Source organism: Chiloscyllium punctatum, chromosome 13 (genome assembly GCF_047496795.1).
Source record: "Chiloscyllium punctatum isolate Juve2018m chromosome 13, sChiPun1.3, whole genome shotgun sequence".
NCBI classification, from domain to species: domain Eukaryota; kingdom Metazoa; phylum Chordata; class Chondrichthyes; order Orectolobiformes; family Hemiscylliidae; genus Chiloscyllium; species Chiloscyllium punctatum.
Window position 1 is genome coordinate 85,174,428 of NC_092751.1, and position 13,839 is coordinate 85,188,266.

The 13,839-nt window shown below is 39.3% G+C and overlaps 1 protein-coding gene across 6 annotated transcripts in view; it reads left to right on the plus strand.

The window, feature by feature from the left end:
- The window catches only part of bmpr1aa (bone morphogenetic protein receptor, type IAa), a 261,621-nt gene that overhangs the window by 182,724 nt on the left and 65,058 nt on the right, over positions 1-13,839 (plus strand). For all 6 annotated transcript variants that reach the window (XM_072583060.1, XM_072583059.1, XM_072583062.1 and 3 more), the window contains one exon: positions 13,651-13,836. In XM_072583060.1, the coding sequence (XP_072439161.1) occupies positions 13,731-13,836 (106 nt within the window). In that variant the 5' untranslated portion in view covers positions 13,651-13,730. The remainder of the gene's footprint in view (positions 1-13,650; positions 13,837-13,839) is intronic.

Here is a 13,839-nt window from a genome sequence, read left to right on the forward strand (position 1 = left end):
GTGAATCACAAGGACCTTCTGTTCAGGTAGAGATCTTGATTAGCTATGCTTGAGAGTCCAACTGTCTTGCATCTTGGAACTAAATGGGTAGCTTAAAGCACAGCTTCAGGTGTTAACTTTACTTGCAACTTTCATTTAGCAGTTGCACGTTTACTACAGAGAATTTAAACATATAGTACAAGGTAAGAGACAGGAAGGCTTTCATCAAATGGGGCAAGTAAGACTTTGAAGGGAGTCAAAGACATCGACAAAGATTTTAAAGCCTCACAGCTTCAATGTTTTGCTGTAACTTTGTAGATTTATACTCTCTCCACCGTTAACACAAAATTTATTGCCATTTTATCTAAGTACTTCCTTCACTTTAAAACAATCTAGAACTCATGAAACTACCCAGACTCTGTCAGGCAGACTTCAGAGCAAATCCCATGACCCTGTTCATTATACCCGAAGTTAGTGATACAGTTCCAAAATGTCATAATCTAATAAACTTCATAATTGTAAAAAAAAATGCCATGGATCTTTTACATCCACTTATGTAGGCATATAGGTGCCCAATTTAATATTCATCTGAAAGACACATCTTTGGTACAGTGCTCCCTCAGTACTTCACAGAAGAGTCAGCCTTGATTTCAAGCCGTGGAGTGGAAGTTGAAACCAGAACCTTATGACTGAGAAGTGTGTATGCTTCTAACTGAGTGACAATTGACCAGAAGAAGAGAGAGGAGGTAAAAATGGACTAAGTTTATGATTCATCAGTATTACGGATTGATTACTACTAGCAATCAGAATGCAGTTAAGAATATATTCACCAAACATTGCATAATTTCCTCAACATTTTGAACTTAATATAATTTGTAGCTTAGGAAATAGTTTCTGTTGAAATATACAAAGAAACAAAAATTCCTTTCCCCTCCCCAGGTGATGTGAATGAGGGTGTGTTTCTATTCTCAGCAAATGAAACAAATCAGTATGAGCTTGTTTTCACATCTTCAATTGTACCTATTCTGCTGGAGGAGGAAATGATTCATTGGATTAAAGAGACACTAGTAACCGCAGACACTTGCCTCATTGCCATTCATGTTGAGAAAAAAATTATTATTGACTGGCTTTTTCTAAAAGCATATTATCCAAGTGGGGTCTTGATTGACATGGACAGGAGTTAGAAAACAATGGACAGCAATTGGCAATAGGATTTTCTTAAATGTTTTGTATCCTTTATTTCCAACAGCACAGAGGCTATTAATACTGTAAAGCAAGCTCGAAGGACCTGATGATCACATGTCTGCTTTATCTGAAATTAGCTAACTTGACCAAATTTACTAAAGATCTCCTTTATTCTGGTGTAATGTGACATAGTGTAAGACTCTGCTTTTAATTTATCCACTGAGCCATTTAATAAAATGAATATAGGCTGGGATGACACATTAACTGGGTGCATTTCCAATCAACTTTACTCTAAGAAAATAGTGAACCAAGAATTGGCAGAATGGGATATCAAGCATTTCTCAAAAAAATTGATATATTGACCAGTTCACAAATTATTCACCATGAATATTCACTGATTACCAGAATATTGAACATATAAAATTGTACTCTATTTCATTGCAGAATTATAAATCGAGTAAAAGTATAAGAACGCAACTGTGATATGAAAGAACTAATTAATAATTTAGTTGAAAACCTTTTGATCAAACTAGTTTGAGGGAGAAGCCTGGCTAACTACTGAATAACCTTGACATTGGTCTAATATTGAAACATAAAAACCATTATTTTCTGAAGAGAAAAATCACTGAATCAAAAATGTTAACTCTAGTTTTGTCCATAGATGCTACCAGAATTGCTGAGTTTTCCCAAAAATTTCTGTTTTTATAGCCATCATTTTACCTGTGTCACCAAAGTTGTCATTATTTTTCAACAGGGCATTTGGTTTGATCTGGATTTTTCATAAACTGAAATGAATGAATAGTGATTACATAATCCCTTGTTAACATATTATAAGATCAGTCCTGAGGAACATCATTGTCACACCTTTATCAGATTATTGGAAACCTGCTTGTTATTCAAGATGGCTATATACAGACTTACACACTAAAATATTTAACTGTGATGTGATTTCCCATGGAAAGAACAGTTCCAAATGCTTCATCACAACATACTGTTCTGCGGTTTGATCTATTAGTTGGGTTTTCTGGCAGTCTCTCAACTTTTATTACCTACCCACAATAGAGTCAGAATAAACAGAAAGGAAGCAATATATCATCGCCTCCTATGGATAGAAATTATAATATGGAGGATTAAATTTCTCCTCAGATTATTTTCCTTCTGTTTGAACTACGGAACTTTTTCTTAAAATGGTCAAGATTACAAATGTAGACTAAAAAATTGAATGGTTTTGGAGTCCTGTGTAAAGTTGGTTTTCAACAAAGTTATCAGAGGTTTTTATGATTAACTGTAATATGCTTGACTATCAAAAGAATTTTAATAAATATTTAAATGAACATTTTGGTTTGAACAATTAGCAGAATAACTTCATTGGAAGACACTGAAGGTGCACTAAAGTTTAAGCATTTTATGTTGCACCTTTGGGACCCGAATACAAATGTAAGTAACTTCTTTTAGCTTTTCATTTTATTTGAGGTTCCCATAGTGTTGGGTGATTACCATTATGGATTTTTTTCATGTCAATTACCCATTTTTCTTCCAATCCTACTTCTTCTAAGTCTCCACTGTATCCTTCCATAGAGTCTGAGGCCTCTCTCATCTGCCAATTCCATTTCCATTGCTCACCTTGCCATATTTCTTCTCTCTCTTTCTCTTTCCCACTCCCTACAACAGATGAACGCACTTTTTCAATTTCTTTTAGACTACCTTTTTCGATGCTTTCACAGGTCTGACTTGACTCCCTGACGTATTGCCTTCTGATCTTGTCTTTTAACATCACTCTGAAGATCCATTCCCAGCATTCAAACACTTTTTTTTTAAAAAACGTGATGCAACCCAGACCTAGCCAAAAACGTAAGTTGCCTCTCATATAAGCATATTAAATAAGACAGGTCTTTGTTGGGCTCTTGTGGCACAGTGGTATTGTCTCTGCATTTAAGTGAGGAGTCCTGGATTCAAGGCTCAGTGGTCCAAGCATGTAATGACATCTGTGAATAGGTTGAGTAGAAAGCATCTAGGGAGGTCCGTGTTTTGGAGACATGTCCTTTTTGCTTTGGGTTTTAACAATTCCTTTCATAGTTTTTCCTTCAAGTGTTAACTTTACATGAAACATTCATTTGCCAGTTGCATTTTTACGACAGAGATTTTAGGAATATAGGATAGGGTTAAGAGAAAGTGTTTTCAGCAAATGGGACAGGTGAATCAAAGATGGAGACAAGTTTTAAAATGTGAGACAGAGCCATGTTTGGTCATTGAAAAGAGGCAAATACTTGGGCGGGACTGACTACACTTGAAGGAAGGATAGCTTATTGTTTACAAAAGGCTGGATGATAGCTTGACAAAAAATAATTGGAAAACTTGAGTCTGCAGGTGACAAGATTGCAAAAAAATGAAAATTCTTTGCATCTAAATACTTTTTAAGTATTGAGGGTTTCAGCCTCTACCACCCTTACAGGCAGTCAGTTCCAGATTCTCACCATGCTCTAAGTAGAAAAAGAAGTCCTCACTTCCTTTCTAAACCTCTTGTCCCTTATCTTAAATCTATGCTCCCTGATCATTAATACCTTCGAGAGGATACATTCCTTTCTGTCTACCCTGTCTGTATGCCTCAACACTTTGTATATCTCAGTAATGTCCTCCTCAAGTGCCCTTTGTGCCAAGGAAAAACCCCAGTCTATCCGATCTCTCTTCATAACATCCTGGTAAATGTTCTCCATCAATCCCATCCCTCCTATAATGTGGATTCAAGAACTGTGCACAATAACCTAGCAGTGTCCCCGAACCAATGTTTCATACAACAAAACCAGAGAGTACTGTAGAAACCCAGCAGGTGTCCCCAGTGCTTCCCAGGGCCCTGTTCTTCATTATGTATTCCTTTGCCTTGTCTGTCCTGCCCAAGTGCATCACCTCATAATTTTCCAGATTGAATTCCTTATGCCATTGATCAGCCCATCAATATCCTCCTATATCTAAGGCTATCCTTCCACCAAAGCAATTTTCATATTGTCCAGCTGGAAGTGGTAGAGGTTGGTATAATTACAACATGTAAAAGGCATCTGGATGGGTAAATGAATAGCAAGGATCTAGAGGGATATGGGCCAATACAGGCAAATGAGACTAGATCAATTTAGGGTATCTGGACGACTCAGAAGTGTTGGACTGAAGGGTCTGTTTCTGACTCTCTTTAACTTAGTGATGAACACTGTTACATACAAATCTAAATCATTTGGGTGTTTTCAAACTTAAGAGGGTGCAGAAAAGGTTTATAATGATGTTACCGGAACTGGGGTGTTTAAGTTATTGGGAAGTGCTGGGGCTTTTTTCCCTGGAGCACCAGAGACTGGAAGGTGACCTTTGTAAAGGTTTATAAAATGGTGAGGGATAGAGATAGGATGAATAGTCAAGGTCTTTTTCCTAGGGTGATTGATTCCAAACCTAGATTGCATAGGTTTAAGGTGGGAGGGAAAAGATTTAAAAAGGACCTGATGGGTAACTTTTTCACACAGAGGGTGGTGCATATATGGAATAAGCTGCACGAGGGAGTGGTAGAAGTGGGTACAATTACAGCATTTAAAAGGCATCTGGATGAGTACTTGACTAGGAAGGTTTTAGAGGGATATAAGTTGAGAGTGTGTTGCTGGAAAACCACAGCAGGTCAGGCAACATCCGAGGAGCAGGAAAATGTAGGTGGGGAGTTCCTGGACTAAGGGGGACAGGACGGTATCAAAGTATGTAGAGATGAGTTCATTGGGGCAGGAGCAGGCTGAGACAACGGGTTGACCAGGGCAGTCAGATTTGTGAACCTTGGGTAGGAGGTAGAATTGGGCAGTGTGGTGTTCTCTGACTGAGGTTGGAGGCTGTAGGTGGGAGATCCCCAGAGGTGATTAGGTTGTGGATGGTCTGGGAGATAATAGTTTGGTGATGGGAGGTGAGGTCATGGTCGAGGGGACAGTAGAAGGAGGTGTCTTCGAGTTGGCGCAGGCTTAGATAAATAGACAAAGACTTTTCCCCAAGGTAGAAATGGCTGTCACGGAGGGTCATAATATTAAGGTGATTGGTTGAAGGTTGAGGGGAGATGTCAGAAAGATGCTCTTTACACAGAGAGTCGTGGGTGCGTGAAATGCACTTCCAGTGGCGGTGGTAGAGTCAGATACGTTAGGGACATTTAAGCGACTGCTGGACAAGCACACGGACGGCAGTAAATTGAGGGGTGTGTAGGTTAGGTTGATCTTAGATTAAGATAAATGCTCAGCGCAATATTGTGGGCCAAAGGGCCTGTACTGTGTTGTACTGTTCTATGTTCTATTCTGCTCTACTGTATGCTCTGCCTCCTGTATTGTTCCAGTGAAGCTCAATACAAGCTTGAAGAAGGGCAAATTATCTTTGAATGAAGTACCTTCAAAACTCAACATTAAAATTGAAGTCACATCACAACTACCCCTCCCACGTCATTGCTTTTGGGTATAAGGTGCTGTCACAAGTACCGTCCATACAGATCGTCTTTTTATATACTTGCCTCACCACTACCACCACCCATCTTTTGAAATGCACCACCATTATAGATTATTTTATAGATTAGATTACCTACAGTTTGGAAACAGGCCTTTCAGCCCAACAAGTCCACACAAAGCCTCCAAAGAGTAACCCATCCAGACCCATTTCCCCTCACCTATATTTACCCCTGACTAATGTACCTAATGCTATGGGCAATTTAGCATGGCCAATTCACCTGGCCCGCACATCTTTGGATTGTGGGAGAAAACCGGAGCACCCAGAGGAAACCCACGTAGACAGGGGGAGAATGTGCAAACTCCCCACAGACAGTTGCCCGAGGCAGGAATCAAACCTAGGTCCCTGGTGCTGTGAGGCAGCAGTGCTAACCACTGAGTCACCTTGCCTTACTTCTGTCATTTCATCTTGTCTCTTTTCCCCTATCACAATCATGATAAAAAGTACCAACCAGTAATGTCAACGTGTTGTCGCTCCACATGTGCTGCCTGACCTGAATCTTCATAGCATTTTCTGTTTATACTATGTGGAAGTGATTCTGGTGGCCATACTGTATTCTAAACATCACTGGGTTTGTGGCTTCTCCATACTGACAATGAAAAAGGCCCAACATCTGAAATTTGAAGTTGTCTATTTGAGTAACATTAGCTGTAAATTGGTTATAAAAGTTTTTATTTCAGCTACACCATGTGGTTTGAGGGGTGTAACAGTGAACCTCTCAGTGAACTACAGTTGTACTTCAAAGCCCAATTTAAATTTCATGTAGTGCATTTCTGTGCCAATCTGTACATTTCTATGATTGTATTGTCTCACAATAATTCGAGTATGACTTCCTGCTTGATGCATGACCCAAAAAATCAGGCAATGGATAGACCTGGATTACAACAATTTGGAGTGTCCTGCCTCATGATAGGGGGGTGATTCGGCCAGCATGACAATGTGTTCAGTGTCTTAGAAATGGCCCAACACCCTTTAGACTCAACAGACTGACATGGGAATCTGTCACTACCCACATTTGAGACATTGATTTTGTTCTGTCCTCTTTGGGGTTTTGTTGGTTGTTCTTCGTAGTAAGGGAGTTGTTTTGTTTCTTCACCATTATAAAAGTCATGGATGTGTGTAAACTAGGTTCATGGGTTATTTCTCTTTGTGAAAATAAAATATGACACGAGTCTCCTCACTACGCCATTAATTAATCATGCTCATGAATGCTGCTCAGAAAACAATTAAAACAAAATACATAACTCGATTTGTCTTTTCTTATGGGTCGTTATTAATGGTGGAAATGGCCACTGGTAATTGCTGCGTATCCTTCAACAAATATTTTAGACATGTTTAGCCATTCAAAAATAGTAGTGCCAGGCTGACAGGGGTAGTAGGTCATGCCCACAAAAACAAGAGGCCAAAGAAAGGCAATTACAGTTTTCTATTCATCTGACCATAAATCTGCTTTGTGCTGCACTAACTATTTAATTACAGAGGTTGTTTCAGTAGCTTTGTAGCAGCTAATTATATTTTCTTCACATTATTACAAAGACATAGTATACATTGAGGCCACACATCAAACCCCATGGTTATCATGATTGCACAACATGATTGAAACAGGATTATCCTTTGTGCATGGAACTGTTTAGAATTTATCAAAATGATAAGGGCTCATATTTACCTCTATGGGAAGATGGAAGCTACTGTACTGATTCCTACATGTGGTAGGAATTTAGTGAAAAATTTGAAGTGGGTATTAAGCATGCCTCCTTCTCTTCCCGTTGTGAACCAAAGCTTCAGTTTAAATAGAGATACAAGATTGTGCACTGAAGGGTGTAGCCTTGTGTCGAGACTTGAATCTATTTAATTACTGTTTGGTTCTTAGCATTCCATTATCTGTCGGCCTTTGATTTACAGACAGTCTCAACATAGACAGGCAGACATCTTAGTGAATGTCAAGCAGTAAACTGATTTGGTTGTTTACTCCCTTTTCAATATCTTAAAAATGATCCTTGCAATTTTTTATCCAAAATGTACAGTCAATTTGCCAAGAAGTCGCTTTTTAAATCATGATTCTGTTCACCTGTGGTTTTAAAGTAATATCTATATACCCTTGGGAACAACTTCAAAAATAATACTTTTCCCAAGGAGGAAGACCTATATATAAAGTATCGCACTGGGACCCAACTACCGATAATTTAGATCGCATTCTACCGGGGTTGGGCGGGCGGTGATGAGTGAAAAATAGCAGTCATATGTCTAAATTAATAGTTTACCAATCAAATTTCCCAAACTAAACTGGTCTGATTTACCTGCATTTGGCCCATATCCCTCTAAACCCTTCCTTCATGTACATGTCATGTACCTGCATCTACCACTTCCTCTGGCCATTCATTCTGCAAAGAAACCATTTGCTGTGTGAAAAAGTTGCCCCGCAGGTCCATTTTAAATCGTTCCCCTGTCACCTTAAAAAATGCCCTCTAATTTTGAACTCCGAGGTAGCATGCCATAAGACATAGGAGCAGAAGAAGGTAATTCAGCCTATGAGTCTGCTCTGCCATTCAATGAGATCCTGGCTGATTTGATAAGCCTCAACTCCACTTTCCTGCCTTTTCCTCCTTAATTTTCAAATAGATTAAAAATGTTTCTATTTCTGCCTTGCAATTGATACAGTTGAGTGGATTTACAGCCATTTCAGACCTGTTTAGCATGCCAGATTTCCTTCCTTAAAGTGGACCAAAAGTGTTTTTATGACAAACACAACACTTTTTTTAATTTCAGGTTGTCATTGAATTCAAATTTCACCATGTGTCATGGTGCGTTTCATACCTAGGTACACAGAATATTTCTCTGAATCACTACTAATTTAGCACCAGAATCACATGCCTTTTTGCACCTTTTGGAAAGTTTACACACCTCAAGCACCTGGCACTCTTTCCACAATCTGGAAAGCTACCCCCTCAACCTGTAGTTCCTCACTTATCTGCTAGCCATAAAACCATAAGACAATAAGATTTAAGGAGCTAGATTGGGCCATTTGTCCCATCAAGTCTGCTCTGCCATTTGATGGTGGCTGATTTGGTTCTCAACCCCATTCTTCTGCCTTCCCCCTGTTAACCCTTGCTTCGCATACTAATCAAGAATCTCTTCAATATGCTCAATGAGTCTGCAACCATAGCCATCTATGTCAATGCATACCACAGACACTCTACCCTCTGACTGAAGAAGTTCCTCCTCATCTTAGTTCTAAACAGTTATCCTTTCAGTCGGAGGCTTTGTGTTTGGGTCCTAATCTCTCCTAATAGTAGACTCATCATTTCCATGCCCACTCTGTCAGGCCTGTAAGTATTCTGTAAGCTTCAAAGTGATCCCCTCCTCATCCAACACATACAGTCCGAGGGTCCTAAACCACTCATCATATGACAAGCCCTTCATTTCTGGAATCTTTCTTGGAAACCTCCTCTGGATTCCCTTCGAGGCCAGTGCATCCTTGCTTACGTATAGGGCCAAATCTGCTTTCAAAATTCCAAATGTAGTCTGACTAGATCTGATACAGCCTCAGCAGTACATTCCTGTTCTTGTATTTTAGCCCTCTCAAAATGAATACTAACATTGCAGTTGCCTTCCTCACTGCCAGCTGAACCTGCGTGTTAACCTCAAGAGAATTCTGAACTCTGACTCCTAAGTCCCTTCGTGCTTCAGATTTCCAAAACGTTTCCCATTTGAAAAATAATCTATGCTGGGCCAATGGGCTGAGGAGTGACAGATGGAGCTTAATTCAGATCAATGCGAAGTACTGCATTTTGGGAAAGCAAATCTTAGCAGGACGTATACACTTAATGGTAAGGTCCTAGGGAGTGTTGCTGAACAAAGAGACCTTGGAGTGCAGGTTCATAGCTCCTTGAAAGTGGAGTCGCAGGTAGATAGGATAATGAAGAAGGCGTTTGGTATGCTTTCCTTTATTGGTCAGAGTATTAAGTACAGGAGTTGGGAGGTCATGTTGCAGCTGTACAGGACATTAGTTAGGCCACTGTTGGAATATTTCGTGCAATTCTGGTCTTGTTCCTATCGAAAAGATGTTGTGAAACTTGAAAGGGTTCAGAAAAGATTTAAAAGGATGTTGCCAGGGTTGGAGGATTTGAAGTATAAGGAGAGGCTGAACAGGCTGAGGCTGTTTTCCCTGGGGCTGAGGGGTGAGCTTATAGAGGTTTACAAAATTATGAGGGGCATGGATAGGGTAAATAGGCAAAGTCTTTTCCCTGGGGTCATGGAGTTCAGAACTAGAGGGCATAGGTTTAGGGTGAGAGGGGAAAGATATAAAAGAGACCTAAGGGGCAACTTTTTCACATACACGTGTATGGAGTGAACTGCCAGAGGAAGTGGTGGAGGCTGGTACAATAGCAACGTTTAAGAGGCATTTGGATAGGTATATGAATAAGAAGGGTTTGGAGGGATATGGGCCGGTAGCTGGCAGGTGGGGACTATATTGGGATATCTGGTTGGTATGGGTGGGTTGGACCAAAGGGTCTGTTTCCATGCTGTACATCTCTATGACTCTATGCTTCTATTCTTCTTATCAAAGTGCATAACCTCACAATTTGCTGCATTGTATTCTGTCTGTCACTTCTGTGCCCACTCTCTTAGCCTATACAAGTCCTCCTGCAGCCTTTTTGCATCTTCAACACCGCTCGTCTCTTCACTTAACTTTGTGTTATCTGCAGACTTAGCAACAATGCCATAATTTGCTTTGTCAAGATCATTAATATGCAAGGTGGATAGTTACGGTCCCAACACGGATCCATGCAGAACTCAACCAGTTACTGGCTTCCATCTTTATAACCACTCTCTGCTTTCTGCCAATCCTCTACCCATGCTAGTACCTTGCTCATAATACCATTATCTTATTTAGCAGCCCCTTATCTTATTTAGCAGCCTCCTGTTCAACATTTGTCAGAGGGCCTTCTGAAAATCCAAATAGATCATGTCCACTGACTCTCGTTTGTCTAACTTGCTGGATACCCTCCCTCAAAGAATTCTAACCGATTTGTCAGGCATGGCCTCCGCTTGATGAAACTGTATTGACTCTGTACTCTGCAGTCTCATCCTTAATAACAGACCCTAAAATCTAACGAGGTCAGGTTAAGTGGCTTATAATTTGCCACCCTCTGCCTTCCCTCCCGTTAGAATTTATTTTGAATGATCTTAACTGCACTAATTCATAACTTATAAGTTGGGAACTTAGATTGATATAGTTCATCTATAACCTCAGGACATTCTGGAGTGGTTTGCAACTTTAGTTTTGAAGTATTGTTATTACTGTAGTAAATGTTGGAGCCAATTTACACGCACCAATGCTACACAAACAACAGTGCAGCCTTGACCAGGGCATCTGCATTTAGTAAGATTGGTGGATTGGCTACTCCCCTTCTGTGCAAATGGTTTAGTGAGACTGTATTTCATAACCAGCTGAGAAGGCAGAAGGAGCCTCAGTTAAATGTTGCAAATGATGCAATGCTGCCTCAAAACTACACTGATATGCCTACATTTTGTGCATTTAAAAGCAGTCAATTGAAGTAGTCTCCAGGTTCAGACAGAAAAGATTAATATTGATGGCTGGACCTGTTGGGGACTACCAGGTGCCATGTAGAACTCCACCACCATCTCACACATCGTTGGCCTGGATGTCTCTATAACTAAGCTCATTGCAGCCTACTACTCCTTTCGAGCTGGATCTTCTCTTGACTATCCCTCCTACATTGAAAGTTTACTCAGTGATTTTAATTCAACATTGACCTGTTGTCTGGCCCTCAGTTGGCTATTGCAGTAAAAATCACAAGCATCATTTTCTTTGGGATGGGTTCAACACCCAGAAACAATTTCATCCTCTGTTACCCATCCCCAGAACGAAATTAGGCGCAAAGTCTTTGCAAGACTATTTGTATCAAAAACATGTAACCCTTAGAGGAAAAAAAAGCTTAAATATTGTATACCAACACCCCTTTTAAAAACTGTGCTCAAAACAAACTAACGGTGATAGGAACGGAAAACTAGCGCGACCTAGGATTTATTCACCGTCACTGGAGAATAATGACATATTGTTTGTTAGAGGAATCCAGGCAATTTATGTCGGTTCAACTGTAAAAAGTGATTAAATTGTGATACTCATCATTTAAATGTGAGGTGAAAATGTTGTGAGGGTAATGTGCTGTAGATTGAAGCCTTTAAGGTAGTTGTATGAAAGTTGATGATAATTTTCCAGAGTTTAATATTATTACTGATGCTGCTGTTCATAAATTATATGGTTGATAATCTGCCAAGCCCTGCTTCCTGAAAATGCGATTTTATGTTTTATAAGCTAATAAATGATCTTCAGAGATGACACTAAATGCCAAATTTATTCAGTTATAAAGTAGTATTTGGAGGTTTTCTTGATCGTTGTCCCTTTATCTAAGGCTGGAGTTATGGTGAATTCAGTACAATTTCAAGCAAACATGATACAACTTCAGAATGAGTTCAGGATATGCTGGTAATGGGCATTGATGGTTGGTTTAATTGAGATGTTAAATTATGAAGGAAGGGATGGATGCTATACTTCATGATGGAATTCATGGTTGAAGTGGCGATTGCATCAAAGTCTAGGAATAATTTAGCTGGTTGGAGAAAAAAGTTATAAAGGGAAATGGGAGCAATGTAGGACACTCCCAATTCATGGAGGACCAACGTCAACATAAATTAAGCAGGCTAGATGGCCTGGTCGGATCTTGTAATTTCTTTTCAAGTGCTGTGATGGCATTTTATACAAATCTAAATGCCCTTCCTTACTGGTAAAGTATTTAATTTGTTCGATAGATGTGTGATAGTATTAATGATCTTGTTTAATAACTTTGCAAAAGAATTACTTTTGTGGAGTAGCTGGATGTAGACCAGTGATTCAGTTTAATTGGCTAACAACTTTGTGGCATACCTCACTTTATAGAGTTGATTATTGTAATTGTTATCTTAAGTCACAATCTGGCAATCAAGTTGGGAGACTTCAGATTCTTACTCCATTAAAGCTATCTAGAGGTGAAATCATTCAGTTTTTAGCAAAAGATAATTTGGTGTTTATAATTATTCCTAGTTATAATGCCAAAACTTAATGATATCAATCTCTAACAGGAATATGCACTTAATAAAGCAAGTCATATATAGTCTTCCCACTCTCTGGAAGTCAGAGAAAAATTATTAGGAACCTTCATAACCTTTTCTTTTTTTTTCTTTCCTTTCTCCAAATTAAATATATTTCCTAAAAGCCAATGGTTCCTGTAAAGAAGGAACCAGAGGCATCAGATTTCAAGTGATTGACTGAAGGAGCAATGACAGCATGAAGAAATGCTTCTTTACACACCAAGTTGTTAAGATCTGGAATGTACTGCCTGAGAGACTATGTGGTGGAGGCGGATTCCGTTGTGATATCAAAAAGGAATTAGATCATTATCTAAAAAGAGAGCATTTGTATGGTTACAGATAGCAAGTTGTGGAGCGTTGCTAGGTGTGTTGATCTTGCAGAGAGCCTGCACGACATGAATAACCAAATGGACTTCTGTGTGGTCAACATTCTGTAGTTATATATTTATGTATAAGCAAACTGACAGAATCTGTGGAGATAAAAAATAAGTTAATGTTTCAGATCTGTGACCTTTCATCAGACTTGAAGTATTAATGCTTGTTTTCTGAGTCCTGAGTATTTCGGGCATTTTCCATTTAAATTAAAACTAATATTCTTCCTTGCTAATGCCTCAATAAAATGGTAGAGTGGATGGAGACGTGTTTAGAATGAAATGCCATATGGTTGCATTGAACTCAAAATGGATTAGTTTTTGGTGAATCCTTTCAACATTTGTCTGAACGCTTTATGAAATGAAAATTTCTAGCTTTCCTGTTGAAAGATTAAAATTTGTCAATGTTATTTGGGTGTAAGTGCTTTTGACTCCATATTGACCTGCTTTCTTTCAGGGTAGTCAACTATTGGACCAAGTAATAGAAGCCATCATCTTCCTGTAGTCCCGTTTTCCTGAACCGAATCCCTAAGATACATGTACCTACTTGGAGTGGCTTGGGGAGCTAGAACAACAACAGGAATGAGTGTGCATAGGACTGGTGTTCTTGGGACCTTTCTACTACTGATTTTGCAAATTCAAGGTA